Raw genomic sequence first — 27,285 nt, forward strand, 5'->3', positions numbered from 1 at the left:
TGTGTGTGTGTGTGTGTGTGTGTACAGTGTGTGTGTGTGTGTGTGTGTGTGTGTGTGTACAGTGTGTGTGTGTGTGTACAGTGTGTGTGTGTGTGTGGTGTGTACGGCGTGTGTGTGTGTGTGTGTGTGTGTGTGTGTGTACGGTGTGTGTGTGTACGGTGTGTGTGTGTACGTACGGTGTGTGTGTGTACGGTGTGTGTGTGTGTGTACGGTGTGTGTGTGTGTGTGTACGGTGTGTGTGTGTGTGTGTGTGTGTACGGTGTGTGTGTGTGTGTGTGTGTGTACGGTGTGTGTGTGTGTGTGTGAATGTGTGAATGTGTGAATGTGTGTGTGTGTGTGTGTGTGCACGGGGTGTGTGTACGGTGTGTGTGTGTGTGGGGGCGGGGGGGGGGTATGTTGAGGGGTTTGGTAGTAGTTACAGATAAACAGTGGTGTAATATTGAGGTTCTGACACAGTATATCAAGTTACTTAGATTATTGGAGGGTATGTTGGTATGTTTGGTACTAGTTGTAGAAGGCCAGTGGTAATATTAGGGTCCTGGTATATCAGACCGATGGAGGTGTTGAGGGAGTATGTTTGTGTGTTTGGTAATGGTCATAGAAGACGAGTGGTAATGTTAGGGTCCTGGTATATCAGGCTGGGTGGGGTTTTGGTGGAGGTCATGTTGGGGTGTTTGGTAGAAGTTGCAGGTGAACAGTGGCAATATTAGGGTCCTGATATATCAGGTTACTTAGGTGTTTGGAGGGCATGTGGGTATGTTTGGTAGTAGTTGTAGACCAGTGGTAATGTTCACGTCCTGGTATATCAGGATGGTTGGTGGAGCCCTATTATGCAGTAATTATGGGTATGTATGCTCTGTTGACGCTGTATCACCCCCACGTGTCCTCTCTCCTTCTGGCAGGTTCTCCACTGATCTTCATTATTGCCTGGTCTGCATGTCGCCATCTGTATGAGGACACCGGGTAAGATACTCTCTTTGCTCTTGGCTCACAGTGCAAGTTACAGCTCATCTGGGGGTCCTCCATACACTCTGCTCAGGCCATTTCCGTGGAGAGGAAAAAGACTAGGCATCACTAGCAGTCTCAGAGAGGAGAACCCCAATCATCGGTGGTCACCCCACTCCACTACAACGAATCCCCAACACTTCAGAATACATCCTCGTCCTTCCTTCTTCACCTCAATGCAACCATCAATCTCCTCCTGAAGTCTTCATCCCAACAACTACACCACATTGTCCACAATAACATCAATACTCATTATCTGAACTTTACTCTGGATGTTGGGCGATAAGCTGACCACACACAGCTCAATCTTATTGCCCAGTCCAATGAGGAAGTTGATAACATGTGTGTGTCAGAGCATGGATGGGCGAGAGGAATGACGGACTCCACTTGTCTCCACAGGTGCTGGAACATCAACTCTAATGCCAGTATCTGGTGGATCATCCGAGGACCAATCATTCTATCCATCTTTGTGAGTAGCCGATCATAGGAGGGGATGGATAAAAAGTTACATCATTAATGCTTCTTGCCAATTCTGTAATTATTGAAGGCCAGAAACCAGAACAAATATCTCGAGGAAAAATAAATGCCCACTGTGATTAGAAAGAATCACTTCACTTCTCTCACCAGTCTAATGGGGCAGGAAACAAGGGAGCAGGACAATAGAGACGGCCTAAACCTCAGATTTTAGGTTCACGAACCTCCGCAAACGTTCGCGAACCGCCATAGACTTCAATGGGGAGGCGAACTTCAAAAACTAGAAAAATTTATGCTGGCCACAAAAGTGATGGAAAAAATGTTTCAAAGGGTCTAACACCTGGAGGGGGGCATGGCGGAGTGGGATAAACACCTAATGTCCCGGGGAAAAATCTGGATGTCACGCAAAGCAGCGTTTTAAGGGCAGAAATCACATTGAATGCTAAATTGCAGGCCTAAACTACTGCATGTGTATAGATCAATCATGGAGTGTAATTCTTCCTTCCTCCCAGGGGCGTAGCAATAGGGGGTGCAGAGGTAGCGACCGCATCGGGGCCCTTGGGCCAGAGGGGCCTCGAAGGGTCCACCCTCTATCACACTATTAGCTCTCTATTGGTCCTGTGCTGGTAATAATCACTTCTATAAATGCTTTGAATAGTAGTAATCCTAAACAAGCTGTTCCCCATTCCCTTCTTGCATCTCTGACACTGGGGTTGTCCTTGGCAGGTTTTAGTGCGCCGTATCAATTGTTATGTATAGAGTGCTTGGGGAGGCCACATGTAAAACTTGCGCCGGGGCCCACAGCTCTTTAGCTACCCCACTGCTTCCTCCCTTTCTCTGATTATGTCTTCCAGGGATTTGTAGGCTGTCAAAAGCAAGCTCACATACATTGGCCAGGAATTGAACCCAGGTCAACTGCTTGGAGGGCAGCTATGCTCACCACTATACCACCAATGGCCGGGAGTCAAACCCAGGTCAACTAACATTACAGGCTGAAGCCAGCCATTTCACTCATCTCTTCAACTACAAGAATGGCCCAGGAGTAGTCTTAGCTACCGTAATATCTATGTTACGGCAGGGCCCTTATTACACTTTCTCTTACAGGGCTATGGAAACAGTTTTGTCCATGCGATAAAGCGAGGTGCAAAAATGAAATCATGCCTAGCAGAGGATGGTTTCAATCCATCAACCTCTGGGTTATGGGCCCAGCACACTTCTGCTGCGCCACTCTGCAGTCTGCTTACATTTGTATACAATCTTCAAGTTTAAGAACGGTACATTAGTTCCCTTCACAAAACACAAAAGGCAAGCCGTCCCTGGGGGGCTTGAACCACCAACCTTTCGGTTAACAGCCAAATGTGCTAACTGATTGTGCCACAGAGACTGTGTATGCAGTTGCTGCTAAATGGCTATCTGGGGTAATCTTCGGACAACTGTTGAACACAAAAGGCAAGGCCATCCCTGGGTGGGTTTAAACCACCAACCTTTCGGTTAACAGCCGAATGTGCTAACTGATTGCGCCACAGAGACTGTGTATGCAGTTGCTGCTAATTGATTTTATGGGGATGTATATGTGTCTTTTGGAGGGAGGAAGTAAGCTTACAAGAGCCTAACTAATCTTTCCCTATGAGAGTCTACCAGCAGCTTTCCCTTCACTAATTACTACAGGGACACGAATGACTATAATGTCTGGCGCTGCCTGCCTTATATAAGGAGTGGGGTGGCTCCAGGAGATAGTGTAGCCTGATTGGCTACAATGGGCCTGCTGACTGTGATGTAGAGGGTCAAAGTTGACCCTAATGGTGCACTATGGGGGCGATCCAAACTTCCAGGAAAGTTCGCGTTCGTATGCGAACGCGAACCACCCAAAGTTCGCCTGGAACCGTTCCCCGGCGAACCATTTGGGCCATCTCTACAGGACAACAGGTTCAAACAGTATCTGCACACATTCTGAAGGCAAAACGTCTAAGGGGTTTCAGGCTGTAGAGTCAGGTGGAGGTCAGTCTGTGGAGAAGGTTCAAGACTGTGGAAATGACCAGTTGGGGGCACAGGAGTTCTAGCTCTTAGGGTGGTTGGGAGTAAGTCTTAGGAAGGGATTCAAAGTTATGCAGATGATCAGTCTGTGGATGGGCAGTCTGTGGAGGGTGTTTCAGGTTGTGGGCAGTCTATGAAGGGGCCATAAGCTGAGCAGATGGTCAGTCTGCGGATGGGCAGTCTGTGGAGGGTGTTTCAGGTTGTGGGACCAGTCTATGAAGGGGTCTTAAGCTGAGGAGATGGTCAGTCTGTGGATGGGCAGTCTGTGGAGGGTGTTTCAGGTTGTGGGCAGTCTATGAAGGGGCCATAAGCTGAGCAGATGATCAGTCTGTGGATGGGCAGTCTGTGGAGGGTGTTTCAGGTTGTGGGACCAGTCTATGAAGGGGCCATAAACTGAGGAGATGGTCAGCCTGAGAATGGACAGTCTGTGAAGGGTGTTTCAGGTTGTGGGACCAGTCTATGAAGGGGCCATAAACTGAGGAGATGGTCAGTCTGAGAATGGACAGTCTGTGAAGGGTGTTTCAGGTTGTGGGACCAGTCTATGAAGGGGTCATAAGCTGAGGAGATGGTCAGTCTGAGGATGGGCAGTCTGTGGAGGGTGTTTCAGGTTGTGGGCAGTCTATGAAGGGGCCATAAACTGAGGAGATGGTCAGTCTGCGGATGGGCAGTCTGTGGAGGGTGTTTCAGGTTGTGGGACCAGTCTATGAAGGGGCCATAAGCTGAGGAGATGGTCAGTCTGTGGATGGGCAGTCTGTGAAGGGTTTTTAAGGTTGTGGGACCAGTCTATGAAGGGGTCCCAAGCTGAGCAGATGATCTAGGCTTTGAACAGCTGAATAACTTCCTGGGTTGGTGTAAATGTGCTTGTCAGGAGGATTTGGGGCTCATCACCAGCTGAGGAAGTGGAAAGTTACACTTTGAGGTAATTCCATCTTTCTGTCTCCTGCAGATAAACTTCATCCTTTTTGTGAGAATTATCCGAGTTCTAATGAGGAAACTGAGGACTTCTCACGTCTGGGGGAACGACCTTAATCAGTACAAGTGAGGAACACTGAATAATCCTAATCTGGGGGTCTCTTCATGAGTTTGGGGGTGTCACAATAATTCAGTCGGGCACCATTATTCTGATGGTTCTGGTGGTCTTATCTCTGGAGGTCTCACCATTATTCTGGTGGTCTCTTCTTAAATCCGGGGTGTCACCACAGTTCCAAGTTCCTCACCACGAGTCTGGGAGTATCAGTATGGATGTCTCCATGAGTCTACGATGTTGCCATAAATCTGCTGGTCTGTGACCATCATTCTAGGTCTGTCACCATTATTCCGGTGGACTTACCAAGAGTCCTACTCCACCCTGTGGGTGTCGTCATAATTTGGGGGGTGTTTCCATGCTCTAGGAGTACCTCCTAGATTCTAGAGTATCACCATGAGCCTGGGGGTGTCTTGGTTATTGGGGTGTCTATCTGATTTTGTGAATGTCACCAGGGTTCTAGAGTGTCCTTTTATTTCATTGGGTGTCTCAGGGATTCTGAAGTAGTGATGGCACAAACTGTTCGTAGGCAAACAGTTCATGGTGAACGTTCCATGATTTTCACCCCATACTTTAACATGGGGCAAATGTGAACTTTTCCAACGTTTGCCGTTGTTTGGTGCAAACTGTTTGCCCACAAACAGTATGTGCCATAATTATTCTGGAGATATTGCTGTGGTCCCGGATGTGTCGTCCCTATTCTAGAGGTGTCACCATTATTCTGGGCTGTCTTCATAAATCAACAGGTGTCTCCATGCTTCTGACCTTGCACACTTGGGAGTGCCTTCAGGACTCTGGGCTGTCTCCATGAGCCTGGGCATATCACTATTATTTTTGGGTGCTACTATGATTCTGTGGGGGTGTCTCCATTTTTTTTAAATCAGTGACCCTGGAATGTCACACTGTGCCCCTTGATTTCTCTATCTCAAGAGTTCCGGTCCACTTTATTTGTGGGTAGCAGTTGTATGCGTGTACATATCCCCCCCCCCCCCCCCCCCCCGGAGGTAAAGTCCTGCACACTTTTCCAGAGGTTTGGGGTGCTATAACTTGGGTGGCTAGCCAACACCACCATATTACATGCACAGGTAATGGAGAACCAGGTCAGCATTGAGCTTTGTGAAAGGGGACCCCACTAGAAACAATTGTCATCTATAACTTTGTGGACTATTGATGCAATACATTTGTGTGCTTTATGCTTTTGGAACTTTCCCATGTGCTCACCTGGTTCTCCATGACCTTTACATCCCCCCCTGGTCTGCCTGTAAGCCCAGCGATTGGCTTGTCTGTGTTGCAGAGTAGATTGTGAGGCTGAAGCAGGCCGGCCAGTAGGGGGCGTGTGACAGTAATGATCTGTAATGTCAGTGTTATGACACATACACAATAATGATGACATCACTGTGCCCCCCCGCAGGCGTCTGGCCAGATCCACACTTCTCCTCATCCCATTGCTTGGCGTTCATTACATCATCTTCGCCTTCTTCCCGGAGGACGTGAGCAGCGGAACGCTGGAGATACGCATGTCCTTTGAGCTGGCCTTGGGATCCTTCCAGGTGATCTGATCTGTGTGTGTGTGATGGGATTCCCCGTGTGTCAGTGTGTGCATGTTTAGCCACACCCCCATTTTGCATGTGGTGCCCCCCCCCCTTTTTTCCTTTACAGTTCTCCCTCCTTTTCCCAGTTCCCTGGTGTATAGAAGCCTCCCCCTTCCTCCCCTATATAGCTTCCCTAGTGTCTAGTAGCCCCCTCCCCCACCATATAGCTTCCCTAGTGTCTAGTGGTGCCCCTCCCCCCACCATATAGCTTCCCTAGTGTCTATTGGTGCCCCTCCCCCACCATATAGCTTCCCTGGTGTCTAGTAGCCCCCTCCCCCCACTATATAGCTTCCCTGGTGTCTAGTAGCCCCCTCCCCCCACCATATAGCTTCCCTGGTGTCTAGTGGTGTCCCTCCCCCCACCATATAGCTTCCCTGGTGTCTAGTGGTGCCCCCTCCCCCCACCATATAGCTTCCCTAGTGTCTAGTAGCCCCCTCTCCCACCATATAGCTTCCCTGGTGTCTAGTGGTGCCCCTCCCCCCATCATATAGCTTCCCTGGTGTCTAGTAGCCCCCTCCCTCCACTATATAGCTTCCCTGGTGTCTAGTAGCCCCCTCCCCCCACCATATAGCTTCCCTAGTGTCTAGTGGTGCCCCCTCCCCCCACCATATAGCTTCCCTAGTGTCTAATGCTAGGTATACACCATACAATTTTCTGCCAGATTTACCTGCCAGATCCATTATTTCCAACATGTCCAATCTGAATGTTGATCAATTGTTCAATTGTTTTTTTCTATCATTTTTCCGATTGATTTCCATAGAAGTGAACAGAAATCGATAGGAAAATCCAAAAACGCAATCAACATTGAGATCAGACATGTTAGAAATAACCGATCTGGCATGTAAATCTGGCAGAAAATTGTATGGTGTGTACCGAGCATTATGCCTGCTACACACCATGCAATTTCCCATCAGACAGACGGGTCGAATAGATCATTTCCAACAGGTCTGATCTGACTTCTGATCATTTTTCTGATCGATTTGCATAGCAGTGATTAGAAAATCGATCAGAAAACCGATCAGAAATCCAATCAGATTTGCCGGAAATTATCTATTTGACCCGTCCATCTGATGGGAAATTGCATGGTGTGTACCAAGATTTGGCCAGAATATTAGAAGCAGTTAATAAGCTAAACTTTTTTTGTTGCTCTATCCCCTGCTGGATCTTTCTCTGACACCATAGCAGTACTATATCGCCCTCTGGTGGTGGGAAGGAGGAATATCACATGTAAAATACAGATCTCTACTCAATCTAATGCTGGGAATACACCATGAGATATTTTGGCAGATAGATGGTTCCATAAATAATTTCCAACATGTCCGATCTTATTTTCAATCGTTTTTCTGATCGAATTCTCATAGAAGTAAATGGAAACTGATAAGAAAAATGATCTGAAAAACGATCAGAAAATCGATCAGACTGAAAAATCTCATTGTGTATCCCCAGCCTTATGCTGGGAATACACGGTTCGTTTTTGCCTTCGTTTAAACCTTCGATTCGTTCGGTAAACGAATCGAGTGTTGAAAACGTATGTGAAAATAGTCATAATCTCATTATAGTTTCGATTAATAGACCCCAAAAACGAACGACTAGTGATCGAACATGTTTGATATTATCTCTCTTTATCCATCTAATCGAGCCATTGGTAGGCTTGATGGCTGTTCAGATCGATTATATATTCGTTTATGCTAGTCCGTCCCTGTAAAAAGGGATTTTCGTTTCGTTTCTTTGCAGCCTTCGATCATTGGAAAAACGAAACCATCAGAATCGAAAAAAAAACCGAAACTGTGGGTGGTGATATTAACCGTATGATCGATTATTTCGGGATCGAAAAGGACAAAAGGCACAATCGAAACGAAGGTTTAAACGAAGGCAAAAACGAACCGTGTATTCCCAGCATAAGAGTGTAGAATCCCAACATACACTGTGACATGAATGTATGTGGCTTTGTGTGACCTGAATCCTATGTGTGTGAGGACTGCAGGGTACGATGGTGATAGTTATTCCCGATCTCTCCTCTGCAGGGCTTCGTGGTGGCCGTGCTGTATTGTTTCCTGAACGGAGAGGTCAGTGTCCCCTCAGTGTCCCCTCCCCCCCCATCTACCACACACACTCTAATACTGGCTACACACTATGAGATTTTCTGTCCAATTTACTGTCAGATCCATTATTTCCAATATGTCCGATTTGCACTACCACCGATTTCTGAGCATTCTCCGATCGATTTCCGTTCACTTTCCATTCAGGAGATTGATCGGAAAATGCTCGGAAATCAATCGGAGAGCAAATCGGACATAGTGGAAATAATCGATCTGACAGTAAATCGGCCAGAAAATCTTATAGTGTGTACCCAGCATAATGGTGGCCGACAATGATCCAATCTGTTTCATCCAATCTTTCCATTTCTGTTATATAAGGGACTGCCTACATTATCTGTTCAATATATTCACCCAGCTTACCCTTCTACTACATACAGTACATTGAGTAAAAGATGAACAAGGATTGGATCATTAGTGGCCACCTTATTGCTGGGAAAACACGTTACGTTCTTCCATTAGATGGATGCGTTCCGTCATGTCCGATCTCACATCCCATCGTTTTGCCGCTCGATTTCTCATAGAAGTGAATGGAAAAAGATACGAAAAATGAGCAGAAGATAAAGAGAATTGCGCGGAAAAAAGTATCGCGTGTAGCCAGCATTATACAGATAGATATTACAGTATAATCTCATTATAGTGACGTATGGCGTGTAGCCAGCATTATACAGACAGATATTACAGTATAATCTCATTATAGTAACGTATGGCGTGTAGCCAGCATTATACAGAGAGATATTACAGTATAATCTCATTATAGTGACGTATGGCGTGTAGCCAGCATTATACAGATATATATTACAGTATAATCTCATTATAGTGACGTATGGCGTGTAGCCAGCATTATACAGATAGATATTACAGTATAATCTCATTATAGTGACGTATGGCGTGTAGCCAGCATTATACAGATAGATATTACAGTATAATCTCATTATAGTGACGTATGGGGTGTAGCCAGCATTATACAGATAGATATTACAGTATAATCTCATTATAGTAACGTATGGCGTGTAGCCAGCATTATACAGATAGATATTACAGTATAATCTCATTATAGTGACGTATGGCGTGTAGCCAGCATTATACAGATAGATATTACAGTATAATCTCATTATAGTGACGTATGGCGTGTAGCCAGCATTATACAGATAGATATTACAGTATAATCTCATTATAGTGACGTATGGCGTGTAGCCAGCATTATACAGATAGATATTACAGTATAATCTCATTATAGTGACGTATGGCGTGTAGCCAGCATCATACAGATAGATATTACAGTATAATCTCATTATAGTGACGTATGGCGTGTAGCCAGCATTATACAGACAGATATTACAGTATAATCTCATTATAGTGACGTATGGCGTGTAGCCAGCATTATACAGATAGATATTACAGTATAATCTCATTATAGTGACGTATGGCGTGTAGCCAGCATTATACAGATAGATATTACAGTATAATCTCATTATAGTGACGTATGGCGTGTAGCCAGCATTATACAGATAGATATTACGGTATAATCTCATTATAGTGACGTATGGCGTGTAGCCAGCATTATACAGATAGATATTACAGTATAATCTCATTATAGTGACGTATGGGGTGTAGCCAGCATTATACAGATAGATATTACAGTATAATCTCATTATAGTGACGTATGGCGTGTAGCCAGCATTATACAGATAGATATTACAGTATAATCTCATTATAGTGACGTATGGCGTGTAGCCAGCATTATACAGATAGATATTACGGTATAATCTCATTATAGTGACGTATGGCGTGTAGCCAGCATTATACAGATAGATATTACAGTATAATCTCATTATAGTGACGTATGGCGTGTAGCCAGCATTATACAGATAGATATTACAGTATAATCTCATTATAGTGACGTATGGGGTGTAGCCAGCATTATACAGATAGATATTACAGTATAATCTCATTATAGTGACGTATGGCGTGTAGCCAGCATTATACAGATAGATATTACAGTATAATCTCATTATAGTGACGTATGGCGTGTAGCCAGCATTATACAGATAGATATTACAGTATAATCTCATTATAGTGACGTATGGCGTGTAGCCAGCATTATACAGATAGATATTACGGTATAATCTCATTATAGTGACGTATGGCGTGTAGCCAGCATTATACAGATAGATATTACAGTATAATCTCATTATAGTGACGTATGGGGTGTAGCCAGCATTATACAGATAGATATTACAGTATAATCTCATTATAGTGACGTATGGCGTGTAGCCAGCATTATACAGATAGATATTACAGTATAATCTCATTATAGTGACGTATGGCGTGTAGCCAGCATTATACAGATAGATATTACAGTATAATCTCATTATAGTAACGTATGGCGTGTAGCCAGCATTATACAGAGAGATATTACAGTATAATCTCATTATAGTGACGTATGGCGTGTAGCCAGCATTATACAGATAGATATTACGGTATAATCTCATTATAGTAACGTATGGAGTGTAGCCAGCATTATACAGATAGATATTACAGTATAATCTCATTATAGTAACGTATGGCGTGTAGCCAGCATTATACAGATAGATATTACGGTATAATCTCATTATAGTAACGTATGGAGTGTAGCCAGCATTATACAGATAGATATTACAGTATAATCTCATTATAGTGACGTATGGCGTGTAGCCAGCATTATACAAATAGATATTACAGTATAATCTCATTATAGTGACGTATGGCGTGTAGCCAGCATTATACAGATAGATATTACAGTATAATCTCATTATAGTGACGTATGGCGTGTAGCCAGCATTATACAGATAGATATTACAGTATAATCTCATTATAGTAACGTATGGCGTGTAGCCAGCATTATACAGACAGATATTACAGTATAATCTCATTATAGTGACGTATGGCGTGTAGCCAGCATTATACAGATAGATATTACAGTATAATCTCATTATAGTGACGTATGGCGTGTAGCCAGCATTATACAGATAGATATTACAGTATAATCTCATTATAGTAACGTATGGCGTGTAGCCAGCATTATACAGATAGATATTACAGTATAATCTCATTATAGTAACGTATGGCGTGTAGCCAGCATTATACAGATAGATATTACAGTATAATCTCATTATAGTGACGTATGGCGTGTAGCCAGCATTATACAGATAGATATTACAGTATAATCTCATTATAGTGACGTATGGCGTGTAGCCAGCATTATACAGATAGATATTACAGTATAATCTCATTATAGTGACGTATGGCGTGTAGCCAGCATTATACAGATAGATATTACAGTATAATCTCATTATAGTGACGTATGGGGTGTAGCCAGCATTATACAGATAGATATTACAGTATAATCTCATTATAGTGACGTATGGCGTGTAGCCAGCATTATACAGATAGATATTACAGTATAATCTCATTATAGTGACGTATGGCGTGTAGCCAGCATTATACAGATAGATATTACAGTATAATCTCATTATAGTGACGTGTGCCGTGTAGCCAGCATTATACAGATAGATATTACAGTATAATCTCATTATAGTAACGTATGGCGTGTAGCCAGCATTATACAGATAGATATTACAGTATAATCTCATTATAGTGACGTATGGCGTGTAGCCAGCATTATACAGATAGATATTACAGTATAATCTCATTATAGTGACGTATGGGGTGTAGCCAGCATTATACAGATAGATATTACAGTATAATCTCATTATAGTAACGTATGGCGTGTAGCCAGCATTATACAGATAGATATTACAGTATAATCTCATTATAGTGACGTATGGCGTGTAGCCAGCATTATACAGATAGATATTACAGTATAATCTCATTATAGTGACGTATGGCGTGTAGCCAGCATCATACAGATAGATATTACAGTATAATCTCATTATAGTGACGTATGGCGTGTAGCCAGCATTATACAGATAGATATTACAGTATAATCTCATTATAGTAATGTATGGTGTGTAGCCAGCATTATACAGATAGATATTACAGTATAATCTCATTATAGTGACGTATGGCGTGTAGCCAGCATTATACAGATAGATATTACAGTATAATCTCATTATAGTGACGTATGGCGTGTAGCCAGCATTATACAGATAGATATTACACAGTATAATCTCATTATAGTGACGTATGGCGTGTAGCCAGCATTATACAGATAGATATTACAGTATAATCTCATTATAGTGACGTATGGCGTGTAGCCAGCATTATACAGATAGATATTACAGTATAATCTCATTATAGTGACGCATGGCGTGTAGCCAGCATTATACAGATAGATATTACAGTATAATCTCATTATAGTAACGTATGGCGTGTAGCCAGCATTATACAGATAGATATTACAGTATAATCTCATTATAGTGACGTATGGCGTGTAGCCAGCATTATACAGATAGATATTACAGTATAATCTCATTATAGTGACGTATGGCGTGTAGCCAGCATTATACAGATAGATATTACAGTATAATCTCATTATAGTAACGTATGGCGTGTAGCCAGCATTATACAGATAGATATTACAGTATAATCTCATTATAGTAACGTATGGCGTGTAGCCAGCATTATACAGATAGATATTACAGTATAATCTCATTATAGTGACGTATGGCGTGTAGCCAGCATTATACAGATAGATATTACAGTATAATCTCATTATAGTGACGTATGGCGTGTAGCCAGCATTATACAGATAGATATTACAGTATAATCTCATTATAGTGACGTATGGCGTGTAGCCAGCATTATACAGATAGATATTACGGTATAATCTCATTATAGTGACGTATGGCGTGTAGCCAGCATTATACAGATAGATATTACAGTATAATCTCATTATAGTAACGTATGGCGTGTAGCCAGCATTATACAGATAGATATTACAGTATAATCTCATTATAGTGACGTATGGCGTGTAGCCAGCATTATACAGATAGATATTACAGTATAATCTCATTATAGTGACGTATGGCGTGTAGCCAGCATTATACAGATAGATATTACAGTATAATCTCATTATAGTAACGTATGGCGTGTAGCCAGCATTATACAGATAGATATTACAGTATAATCTCATTATAGTGACGTATGGCGTGCAGCCAGCATTATACAGACAGATATTACAGTATAATCTCATTATAGTGACGTATGGCGTGTAGCCAGCATTATACAGATAGATATTACAGTATAATCTCATTATAGTGACGTATGGCGTGTAGCCAGCATTATACAGATAGATATTACAGTATAATCTCATTATAGTAACGTATGGCGTGTAGCCAGCATTATACAGATAGATATTACAGTATAATCTCATTATAGTAACGTATGGCGTGTAGCCAGCATTATACAGATATATATTACAGTATAATCTCATTATAGTAACGTATGGCGTGTAGCCAGCATTATACAGATAGATATTACAGTATAATCTCATTATAGTAACGTATGGCGTGTAGCCAGCATTATACAGATAGATATTACAGTATAATCTCATTATAGTAACGTATGGCGTGTAGCCAGCATTATACAGATATATATTACAGTATAATCTCATTATAGTAACGTATGGCGTGTAGCCAGCATTATACAGAGAGATATTACAGTATAATCTCATTATAGTAACGTATGGCGTGTAGCCAGCATTATACAGATATATATTACAGTATAATCTCATTATAGTAACGTATGGCGTGTAGCCAGCATTATACAGATAGATATTACAGTATAATCTCATTATAGTGACGTATGGCGTGTAGCCAGCATTATACAGATAGATATTACAGTATAATCTCATTATAGTAACGTATGGCGTGTAGCCAGCATTATACAGATAGATATTACGGTATAATCTCATTATAGTAACGTATGGAGTGTAGCCAGCATTATACAGATAGATATTACAGTATAATCTCATTATAGTGACGTATGGCGTGTAGCCAGCATTATACAGATAGATATTACAGTATAATCTCATTATAGTGACGTATGGCATGTAGCCAGCATTATACAGATAGATATTACAGTATAATCTCATTATAGTAACGTATGGCGTGTAGCCAGCATTATACAGATAGATATTACAGTATAATCTCATTATAGTGACGTATGGCGTGTAGCCAGCATTATACAGATAGATATTACAGTATAATCTCATTATAGTAACGTATGGCGTGTAGCCAGCATTATACAGATAGATATTACAGTATAATCTCATTATAGTAACGTATGGCGTGTAGCCAGCATTATACAGATAGATATTACAGTATAATCTCATTATAGTAACGTATGGCGTGTAGCCAGCATTATACAGAGAGATATTACAGTATAATCTCATTATAGTAACGTATGGCGTGTAGCCAGCATTATACAGATAGATATTACAGTATAATCTCATTATAGTAACGTATGGCGTGTAGCCAGCATTATACAGATAGATATTACAGTATAATCTCATTATAGTGACGTATGGCATGTAGCCAGCATTATACAGAGAGATATTACAGTATAATCTCATTATAGTAACGTATGGCGTGTAGCCAGCATTATACAGATAGATATTACAGTATAATCTCATTATAGTGACATATGGCGTGTAGCCAGCATTATACAGATAGATATTACAGTATAATCTCATTATAGTGACGTATGGCGTGTAGCCAGCATTATACAGAGAGATATTACAGTATAATCTCATTATAGTGACGTATGGCGTGTAGCCAGCATTATACAGATAGATATTACAGTATAATCTCATTATAGTGACGTATGGCGTGTAGCCAGCATTATACAGATAGATATTACAGTATAATCTCATTATAGTGACGTATGGCGTGTAGCCAGCATTATACAGAGAGATATTACAGTATAATCTCATTATAGTGACGTATGGTGTGTAGCCAGCATTATACAGATAGATATTACAGTATAATCTCATTATAGTGACGTATGGCGTGTAGCCAGCATTATACAGATAGATATTACAGTATAATCTCATTATAGTGACGTATGGCGTGTAGCCAGCATTATACAGATAGATATTACAGTATAATCTCATTATAGTGACGTATGGCGTGTAGCCAGCATTATACAGATAGATATTACAGTATAATCTCATTATAGTGACGTATGGCGTGTAGCCAGCATTATACAGATAGATATTACAGTATAATCTCATTATAGTGACGTATGGCGTGTAGCCAGCATTATACAGATAGATATTACACAGTATAATCTCATTATAGTGACGTATGGCGTGTAGCCAGCATTATACAGATAGATATTACGGTATAATCTCATTATAGTGACGCATGGCGTGTAGCCAGCATTATACAGAGAGATATTACGGTATAATCTCATTATAGTGACGTATGGCGTGTAGCCAGCATTATACAGATAGATATTACAGTATATTCTCATTATAGTGACGTATGGCGTGTAGCCAGCATTATACAGATAGATATTACAGTATAATCTCATTATAGTGACGTATGGCGTGTAGCCAGCATTATACAGAGAGATATTACAGTATAATCTCATTATAGTAACGTATGGCGTGTAGCCAGCATTATACAGACAGATATTACAGTATAATCTCATTATAGTGACGTATGGCGTGTAGCCAGCATTATACAGATAGATATTACAGTATAATCTCATTATAGTGACGTATGGCATGTAGCCAGCATTATACAGATAGATATTACAGTATAATCTCATTATAGTAACGTTCGGCGTGTAGCCAGCATTATACAGACAGATATTACAGTATAATCTCATTATAGTAACGTATGGCGTGTAGCCAGCATTATACAGATAGATATTACAGTATAATCTCATTATAGTGACGTATGGCGTGTAGCCAGCATTATACAGATAGATATTACAGTATAATCTCATTATAGTGACGTATGGCGTGTAGCCAGCATTATACAGATAGATATTACGGTATAATCTCATTATAGTAACGTATGGCGTGTAGCCAGCATTATACAGATAGATATTACGGTATAATCTCATTATAGTGACGCATGGCGTGTAGCCAGCATTATACAGATAGATATTACGGTATAATCTCATTATAGTGACGTATGGCATGTAGCCAGCATTATACAGACAGATATTACAGTATAATCTCATTATAGTGACGTATGGCGTGTAGCCAGCATTATACAGATAGATATTACAGTATAATCTCATTATAGTGACGTATGGCGTGTAGCCAGCATTATACAGATAGATATTACAGTATAATCTCATTATAGTAACGTATGGCGTGTAGCCAGCATTATACAGATAGATATTACGGTATAATCTCATTATAGTGACGCATGGCGTGTAGCCAGCATTATACAGATAGATATTACGGTATAATCTCATTATAGTGACGTATGGCGTGTAGCCAGCATTATACAGATAGATATTACACAGTATAATCTCATTATAGTGACGTATGGCGTGTAGCCAGCATTATACAGATAGATATTACGGTATAATCTCATTATAGTGACGCATGGCGTGTAGCCAGCATTATACAGAGAGATATTACGGTATAATCTCATTATAGTGACGTATGGCGTGTAGCCAGCATTATACAGATAGATATTACAGTATAATCTCATTATAGTGACGTATGGCGTGTAGCCAGCATTATACAGATAGATATTACAGTATAATCTCATTATAGTGACGTATGGCGTGTAGCCAGCATTATACAGAGAGATATTACAGTATAATCTCATTATAGTAACGTATGGCGTGTAGCCAGCATTATACAGACAGATATTACAGTATAATCTCATTATAGTGACGTATGGCGTGTAGCCAGCATTATACAGATAGATATTACAGTATAATCTCATTATAGTGACGTATGGCATGTAGCCAGCATTATACAGATAGATATTACAGTATAATCTCATTATAGTAAAGTATGGCGTGTAGCCAGCATTATACAGACAGATATTACAGTATAATCTCATTATAGTAACGTATGGCGTGTAGCCAGCATTATACAGATAGATATTACAGTATAATCTCATTATAGTGACGTATGGCGTGTAGCCAGCATTATACAGATAGATATTACAGTATAATCTCATTATAGTGACGTATGGCGTGTAGCCAGCATTATACAGATAGATATTACCGTATAATCTCATTATAGTGACGTATGGCGTGTAGCCAGCATTATACAGATAGATATTACGGTATAATCTCATTATAGTAACGTATGGCGTGTAGCCAGCATTATACAGATAGATATTACAGTATAATCTCATTATAGTGACGTATGGCGTGTAGCCAGCATTATACAGATAGATATTACAGTATAATCTCATTATAGTGACGTATGGCGTGTAGCCAGCATTATACAGATAGATATTACAGTATAATCTCATTATAGTGACGTATGGCGTGTAGCCAGCATTATACAGATAGATATTACAGTATAATCTCATTATAGTGACGTATGGCGTGTAGCCAGCATTATACAGATAGATATTACAGTATAATCTCATTATAGTGACGTATGGCGTGTAGCCAGCATTATACAGATAGATATTACAGTATAATCTCATTATAGTGACGTATGGCGTGTAGCCAGCATTATACAGATAGATATTACAGTATAATCTCATTATAGCGACGTATGCCGTGTAGCCAGCATTATACAGATAGATATTACAGTATAATCTCATTATAGCGACGTATGGCGTGTAGCCAGCATTATACAGATAGATATTACAGTATAATCTCATTATAGCGACGTATGGCGTGTAGCCAGCATTATACAGATAGATATTACAGTATAATCTCATTATAGCGACGTATGGCGTGTAGCCAGCATTATACAGATAGATATTACAGTATAATCTCATTATAGCGACGTATGGCGTGTAGCCAGCATTATACAGATAGATATTACAGTATAATCTCATTATAGCGACGTATGGCGTGCAGCCAGCATTATACAGATAGATATTACAGTATAATCTCATTATAGTGACGTATGGCGTGCAGCCAGCATTATACAGATAGATATTACAGTATAATCTCATTATAGTAACGTATGGCGTGTAGCCAGCATTATACAGATAGATATTACAGTATAATCTCATTATAGTAACGTATGGCGTGTAGCCAGCATTATACAGATAGATATTACGGTATAATCTCATTATAGTGACGTATGGCGTGTAGCCAGCATTATACAGATAGATATTACGGTATAATCTCATTATAGTGACGTATGGCGTGTAGCCAGCATTATACAGATAGATATTACAGTATAATCTCATTATAGTAACGTATGGCGTGTAGCCAGCATTATACAGATAGATATTACAGTATAATCTCATTATAATGACGTATGGCGTGTAGCCAGCATTATACAGATAGATATTACAGTATAATCTCATTATAGTAACGTATGGCGTGTAGCCAGCATTATACAGATAGATATTACAGTATAATCTCATTATAGTGACGTATGGCGTGTAGCCAGCATTATACAGATAGATATTACAGTATAATCTCATTATAGTGACGTATGGCGTGTAGCCAGCATTATACAGATATATATTACAGTATAATCTCATTATAGTAACGTATGGCGTGTAGCCAGCATTATACAGAGAGATATTACAGTATAATCTCATTATAGTAACGTATGGCGTGTAGCCAGCATTATACAGAGAGATATTACAGTATAATCTCATTATAGTGACGTATGGCGTGTAGCCAGCATTATACAGATAGATATTACAGTATAATCTCATTATAGTAACGTATGGCGTGTAGCCAGCATTATACAGATAGATATTACAGTATAATCTCATTATAGTGACGTATGGGGTGTAGCCAGCATTATACAAATAGATATTACGGTATAATCTCATTATAGTGACGCATGGCGTGTAGCCAGCATTATACAGAGAGATATTACGGTATAATCTCATTATAGTGACGTATGGCGTGTAGCCAGCATTATACAGATAGATATTACAGTATAATCTCATTATAGTGACGTATGGCGTGTAGCCAGCATTATACAGAGAGATATTACGGTATAATCTCATTATAGTAATGTATGGCGTGTAGCCAGCATTATACAGATAGATATTACAGTATAATCTCATTATAGTGACGTATGGCGTGTAGCCAGCATTATACAGATAGATATTACAGTATAATCTCATTATAGTGACGTATGGCGTGTAGCCAGCATTATACAGATAGATATTACAGTATAATCTCATTATAGTGACGTATGGCGTGTAGCCAGCATTATACAGATAGATATTACAGTATAATCTCATTATAGTGACGTATGGCGTGTAGCCAGCATTATACAGATAGATATTACAGTATAATCTCATTATAGTGACGTATGGCGTGTAGCCAGCATTATACAGATAGATATTACAGTATAATCTCATTATAGTGACGTATGGCGTGTAGCCAGCATTATACAGATAGATATTACAGTATAATCTCATTATAGTGACGTATGGCGTGTAGCCAGCATTATACAGATAGATATTACAGTATAATCTCATTATAGTGACGTATGGCGTGTAGCCAGCATTATACAGATAGATATTACAGTATAATCTCATTATAGTGACGTGTGCCGTGTAGCCAGCATTATACAGATAGATATTACAGTATAATCTCATTATAGCGACGTATGGCGTGTAGCCAGCATTATACAGATAGATATTACAGTATAATCTCATTATAGCGACGTATGGCGTGTAGCCAGCATTATACAGATAGATATTACAGTATAATCTCATTATAGCGACGTATGGCGTGTAGCCAGCATTATACAGATAGATATTACAGTATAATCTCATTATAGCGACGTATGGCGTGTAGCCAGCATTATACAGATAGATATTACAGTATAATCTCATTATAGTGACGTATGGCGTGTAGCCAGCATTATACAGAGAGATATTACAGTATAATCTCATTATAGTGACGTATGGCGTGTAGCCAGCATTATACAGATAGATATTACGGTATAATCTCATTATAGCGACGTATGGCGTGCAGCCAGCATTATACAGATAGATATTACAGTATAATCTCATTATAGTGACGTATGGCGTGCAGCCAGCATTATACAGATAGATATTACAGTATAATCTCATTATAGTAACGTATGGCGTGTAGCCAGCATTATACAGATAGATATTACAGTATAATCTCATTATAGTAACGTATGGCGTGTAGCCAGCATTATACAGATAGATATTACGGTATAATCTCATTATAGTGACGTATGGCGTGTAGCCAGCATTATACAGATAGATATTACGGTATAATCTCATTATAGTGACGTATGGCGTGTAGCCAGCATTATACAGATAGATATTACAGTATAATCTCATTATAGTAACGTATGGCGTGTAGCCAGCATTATACAGATAGATATTACAGTATAATCTCATTATAATGACGTATGGCGTGTAGCCAGCATTATACAGATAGATATTACAGTATAATCTCATTATAGTAACGTATGGCGTGTAGCCAGCATTATACAGATAGATATTACAGTATAATCTCATTATAGTGACGTATGGCGTGTAGCCAGCATTATACAGATAGATATTACAGTATAATCTCATTATAGTGACGTATGGCATGTAGCCAGCATTATACAGATATATATTACAGTATAATCTCATTATAGTAACGTATGGCGTGTAGCCAGCATTATACAGAGAGATATTACAGTATAATCTCATTATAGTAACGTATGGCGTGTAGCCAGCATTATACAGAGAGATATTACAGTATAATCTCATTATAGTGACGTATGGCGTGTAGCCAGCATTATACAGATAGATATTACAGTATAATCTCATTATAGTAACGTATGGCGTGTAGCCAGCACAGTGGCGTTCCTACCATAGGGCGGCATGGGGCGCCCCGCACCGGGTGTCGGGCGCCCCAGGGGGTGTCATCAAGGCCCCCCACAGAGGCCTGTGCCGGCCGGACAGGAGGGGGGAAGCAACCCGGAAAGGAGGGGTGGCGGGGAAAGCGGCGGGGAGGGGGGCCGGACCCCCCACCTCCCTCACCTGGGTCCCCTCCTTCTGGCGCTTCCCCCTCCTAATTAGCAGCAGCTTGATGAGCGGGCAGGAGCGGGCGGAGGAGAAGACTTACTCACCTACTTCCTGCGTTCCAAGCGATGGCAAATAGCGTCATCGTCACGTGACGCTGGTCTCCACCTTCTCCACCGCCCACTGTGCTTCCTGATTTGCGGAAGCACAGTGAGCGACAGAGAGACCAGCGTCACGTGAGGATGACGTTATGCGCCATCGCCTGGAGCAGGTGAGTAAGTCCTCCCCGCCCGCTTCGCTAAGCTGCTGGCTGCTGCTAATTAGGAGGGGGAAGCGCCGGAAGGAGGGGACCCCGCCACCCCACCTTCCAAGCTTCCCTCATACCGGGGGCCACTATGCTACACTGGGGGCCACTATGCTACACTGGGGGCCACTATGCTACACTGGGGGCCACTATGCTACACTGGGGGCCACTATGCTACACTGGGGGCCACTATGCTACACTGGGGGCCACTATGCTACACTGGGGGCCACTATGCTACACTGGGGGCCACTATGCTACACTGGGGGCACCTATGCTACACTGGGGGCCACTATGCTACACTGGGGGCACCTATGCTACACTGGGGGCCACTATGCTACACTGGGGGCCACTATGCTACACTGGGGGCCAGTGTGGGCCACTATGCTACACTGGGGGCCACTATGCTACACTGGGGGCCACTATGCTACACTGGGGGCACCTATGCTACACTGGGGGCCACTATGCTACACTGGGGGCCACTATGCTACACTGGGGGCCACTATGCTACACTGGGGGCACCTATGCTACACTGGGGCCACTATGCTACACTATGCTACACTGTGGCCACTATGCTACACTGGGGCCACTATGCTACACTAAACTATACTGGGGCCACTATGCTATACTGGGGCAACTATACTAGCTATACTGGGGCAGTGGCGGTGCCAGGGGGGTGGTTTGGGTTCTGAAGCACCCCCTAATATTGTCCAAGCACCCCCAGCGTGAACTGATTTTCGGCGTCTAATAGACGCTGTGTCAGTTCACTGACAGCAGCAGCCCGCAGCTCCAACAGCGGCAGAGCAGGGCTACAGTAAAATGGAGTCCGAAGCCCTGCTCTGGAGACTGAGTCTGCAATGCAGGGCTTCGGGCGCCATTTTCCCGTAGCCCTGCTCTCAGCGCCGGAGTTTCAGTTGCTGGCTGCAGAGGATCGTGAGAGCTGCGCGCCGGACGGAGGCCGGGACAGGAGGTCTGCTGCTGCTTCAGGTGAGTAAATTTTTATTTAATTTATATTAGCAGGTGTATCGACTGTTCTGGCCAGGTCTGCTACATGATTGAAGTGTTTTCTGGCCAGGTTGGCCACATGATTGCATATATTTTCTGGGCAAATCTGCCGACATGATTGCATATATTTTCTGGGCAAATCTGCCGACATGATTGCATATATTTTCTGGGCAAATCTGCCGACATGATTGCATGTATTTTCTGGGCAAATCTGCCGACATGATTGCATGTATTTTCTGGGCAAATCTGCCGACATGATTGCATGTATTTTCTGGGCAAATCTGCCGACATGATTGCATGTATTTTCTGGGCAAATCTGCCGACATGATTGCATGTATTTTCTGGGCAAATCTGCCGACATGATTGAACGTGTTTTTTGGGCAAATCTGCCGACATGATTGAACGTGTTTTTTGGGCAAATCTGCTGACATGATTGAACTATTTTCTGGTCAAATCTGTTCACATTATGTGTATTTTCTTGAGAAAACCTGAACAATTATGTGAATTTTCTGGGGAAAGGCCCACTGTCTTTGTGTTGCACTTTTAAGGGGAACCCGAGGTGAGAATAATATTGGGCTGCAATATTTATCTCCTTTTAAGCAATACCAGCTGCCTGGCTGCTGTGCTGGTCCTCTGCATCTAATTCTTTAAACCATAGACCCTGAATAAGCATGCAGCAGGTCAGGGGTTTCTGACAATATTGTCAGAACTGACAAGATTAGCTGCATGCTTGTTTCTGGTGTAATTCAGTTCACTACTGCAGCCAAATAGATCAGCAGGGCTGCCTATTGTTTAAAAGGAAATGAATATGGCAGCCTCCATATCACTCTTATCCCGGGTTCACTTTAAATTAGTTAGCTCTGCCCTCATCCGGTCATGGCCACGCCCATTTTTCGCCGCGGCGCGCAATGCGCGCCGCATGTTATAACCGCACCCATTTTTTGTTAGCTATACTGGTGCCACTATACTATACTATACTAAGGACAACTTTAGGGGGGGAGCGAGCCTACACCTGGCATTACCCGCCGTGTCACGTTTAGCATGCCACATTTGCTGTTTTTTTTTTTTAATGGGGGGGGGGGGGGTGTCTTTTTAATACCCAGCACCGGGTGTCAAATGCCCTAGGTACGCCACTGAGCCAGCATTATACAGATAGATATTACAGTATAATCTCATTATAGTGACGTATGGCGTGTAGCCAGCATCATACAGATAGATATTACAGTATAATCTCATTATAGTGACGTATGGCATGTAGCCAGCATTATACAGATATATATTACAGTATAATCTCATTATAGTAACGTATGGCGTGTAGCCAGCATTATACAGAGAGATATTACAGTATAATCTCATTATAGTAACGTATGGCGTGTAGCCAGCATTATACAGAGAGATATTACAGTATAATCTCATTATAGTGACGTATGGCGTGTAGCCAGCATTATACAGATAGATATTACAGTATAATCTCATTATAGTGACGTATGGCGTGTAGCCAGCATTATACAGATAGATATTACAGTATAATCTCATTATAGTGACGTATGGCGTGTAGCCAGCATTATACAGATAGATATTACAGTATAATCTCATTATAGTGACGTATGGCGTATAGCCAGCATTATACAGATAGATATTACAGTATAATCTCATTATAGTGACGTATGGCGTGTAGCCAGCATTATACAGATAGATATTACAGTATAATCTCATTATAGTAACGTATGGCATGTAGCCAGCATTATACAGATAGATATTACAGTATAATCTCATTATAGTGACGTATGGCGTGTAGCCAGCATTATACAGATAGATATTACAGTATAATCTCATTATAGTAACGTATGGCGTGTAGCCAGCATCATACAGATAGATATTACAGTATAATCTCATTATAGTAACGTATGGCGTGTAGCCAGCATTATACAGATAGATATTACAGTATAATCTCATTATAGTAACGTATGGCGTGTAGCCAGCATCATACAGATAGATATTACAGTATAATCTCATTATAGTGACGTATGGCGTGTAGCCAGCATTATACAGATAGATATTACAGTATAATCTCATTATAGTGACGTATGGCGTGTAGCCAGCATTATACAGAGAGATATTACAGTATAATCTCATTATAGTAACGTATGGCGTGTAGCCAGCATTATACAGATAGATATTACAGTATAATCTCATTATAGTAACGTATGTCGTGTAGCCAGCATTATACAGATAGATATTACAGTATAATCTCATTATAGTGACGTATGGCGTGTAGCCAGCATTATACAGATAGATATTACAGTATAATCTCATTATAGTGACGTATGGCGTGTAGCCAGCATTATACAGATAGATATTACGGTATAATCTCATTATAGTGACGTATGGCGTGTAGCCAGCATTATACAGATAGATATTACAGTATAATCTCATTATAGTAACGTATGGCGTGTAGCCAGCATTATACAGATAGATATTACAGTATAATCTCATTATAGTGACGTATGGCGTGTAGCCAGCATTATACAGATAGATATTACAGTATAATCTCATTATAGTGACGTATGGCATGTAGCCAGCATTATACAGATAGATATTACAGTATAATCTCATTATAGTAACGTATGGCGTGTAGCCAGCATTATACAGATAGATATTACAGTATAATCTCATTATAGTAACGTAAGGCGTGTAACCAGCATTATACAGATAGATATTACGGTATAATCTCATTATAGTAACGTAAGGCGTGTAGCCACCCTTATACAGATAGATATTACAGTATAATCTCATTATAGTAACGTAAGGCGTGTAACCAGCATTATACAGATAGATATTACGGTATAATCTCATTATAGTGACGTATGGCGTGTAGCCAGCATTATACAGACAGATATTACAGTATAATCTCATTATAGTGACGTATGGGGTGTAGCCAGCATTATACAGATAGATATTACAGTATAATCTCATTATAGTGACGTATGGCGTGTAGCCAGCATTATACAGATATATATTACAGTATAATCTCATTATAGTGACGTATGGCGTGTAGCCAGCATTATACAGATAGATATTACAGTATAATCTCATTATAGTAACGTATGGCGTGTAGCCAGCATTATACAGATAGATATTACAGTATAATCTCATTATAGTGACGTATGGCGTGTAGCCAGCATTATACAGATAGATATTACGGTATAATCTCATTATAGTGACGTATGGCGTGTAGCCAGCATTATACAGATAGATATTACAGTATAATCTCATTATAGTGACGTATGGGGTGTAGCCAGCATTATACAGAGAGATATTACAGTATAATCTCATTATAGTGACGTATGGCGTGTAGCCAGCATTATACAGATAGATATTACAGTATAATCTCATTATAGTAAGTGACGTATGGCGTGTAGCCAGCATTATACAGAGAGATATTACAGTATAATCTCATTATAGTAATGTATGGCGTGTAGCCAGCATTATACAGATAGATATTACAGTATAATCTCATTATAGTGACGTATGGTGTGTAGCCAGCATTATACAGATAGATATTACAGTATAATCTCATTATAGTGACGTATGGCATGTAGCCAGCATTATACAGATAGATATTACAGTATAATCTCATTATAGTGACGTATGGTGTGTAGCCAGCATTATACAGATAGATATTACAGTATAATCTCATTATAGTGACGTATGGCGTGTAGCCAGCATTATACAGATAGATATTACAGTATAATCTCATTATAGTGACGTATGGCGTGTAGCCAGCATTATACAGATAGATATTACAGTATAATCTCATTATAGTGACGTATGGCGTGTAGCCAGCATTATACAGATAGATATTACGGTATAATCTCATTATAGTGACGTATGGCGTGTAGCCAGCATTATACAGATAGATATTACAGTATAATCTCATTATAGTAACGTATGGCGTGTAGCCAGCATTATACAGATAGATATTACAGTATAATCTCATTATAGTGACGTATGGCGTGTAGCCAGCATTATACAGATAGATATTACAGTATAATCTCATTATAGTGACGTATGGCGTGTAGCCAGCATTATACAGATAGATATTACAGTATAATCTCATTATAGTGACGTATGGCGTGTAGCCAGCATTATACAGATAGATATTACAGTATAATCTCATTATAGTGACGTATGGCGTGTAGCCAGCATTATACAGATAGATATTACAGTATAATCTCATTATAGTGACGTATGGCGTGTAGCCAGCATTATACAGATAGATATTACAGTATAATCTCATTATAGTGACGTATGGCGTGCAGCCAGCATTATACAGATAGATATTACGGTATAATCTCATTATAGTGACGTATGGCGTGTAGCCAGCATTATACAGATAGATATTACAGTATAATCTCATTATAGTAACGTATGGCATGTAGCCAGCATTATACAGATAGATATTACAGTATAATCTCATTATAGTGACGTATGGCGTGTAGCCAGTATTATACAGATAGATATTACAGTATAATCTCATTATAGTAAACTCCAAGTCTGTGTCTGTATAAATATACAAGGGGCCTGATTCACAAAGCGGTGCTAACAGTTAGCACGC

General features: G+C 40.6%; 1 protein-coding gene across 2 annotated transcripts in view; it reads left to right on the forward strand.

Annotated features, from left to right (window-relative positions):
• Window positions 1-27,285, forward strand: part of SCTR (secretin receptor) — a 93,726-nt gene that overhangs the window by 56,356 nt on the left and 10,085 nt on the right. For both annotated transcript variants that reach the window (XM_068246326.1, XM_068246327.1), the window contains 5 exons: window positions 903-963; window positions 1,405-1,474; window positions 4,460-4,551; window positions 5,949-6,087; window positions 8,154-8,195. In XM_068246326.1, the coding sequence (XP_068102427.1) occupies window positions 903-963; window positions 1,405-1,474; window positions 4,460-4,551; window positions 5,949-6,087; window positions 8,154-8,195 (404 nt within the window). The remainder of the gene's footprint in view (window positions 1-902; window positions 964-1,404; window positions 1,475-4,459; window positions 4,552-5,948; window positions 6,088-8,153; window positions 8,196-27,285) is intronic.

Source organism: Hyperolius riggenbachi, chromosome 7 (assembly GCF_040937935.1).
Source record: "Hyperolius riggenbachi isolate aHypRig1 chromosome 7, aHypRig1.pri, whole genome shotgun sequence".
NCBI lineage: Eukaryota > Metazoa > Chordata > Amphibia > Anura > Hyperoliidae > Hyperolius > Hyperolius riggenbachi.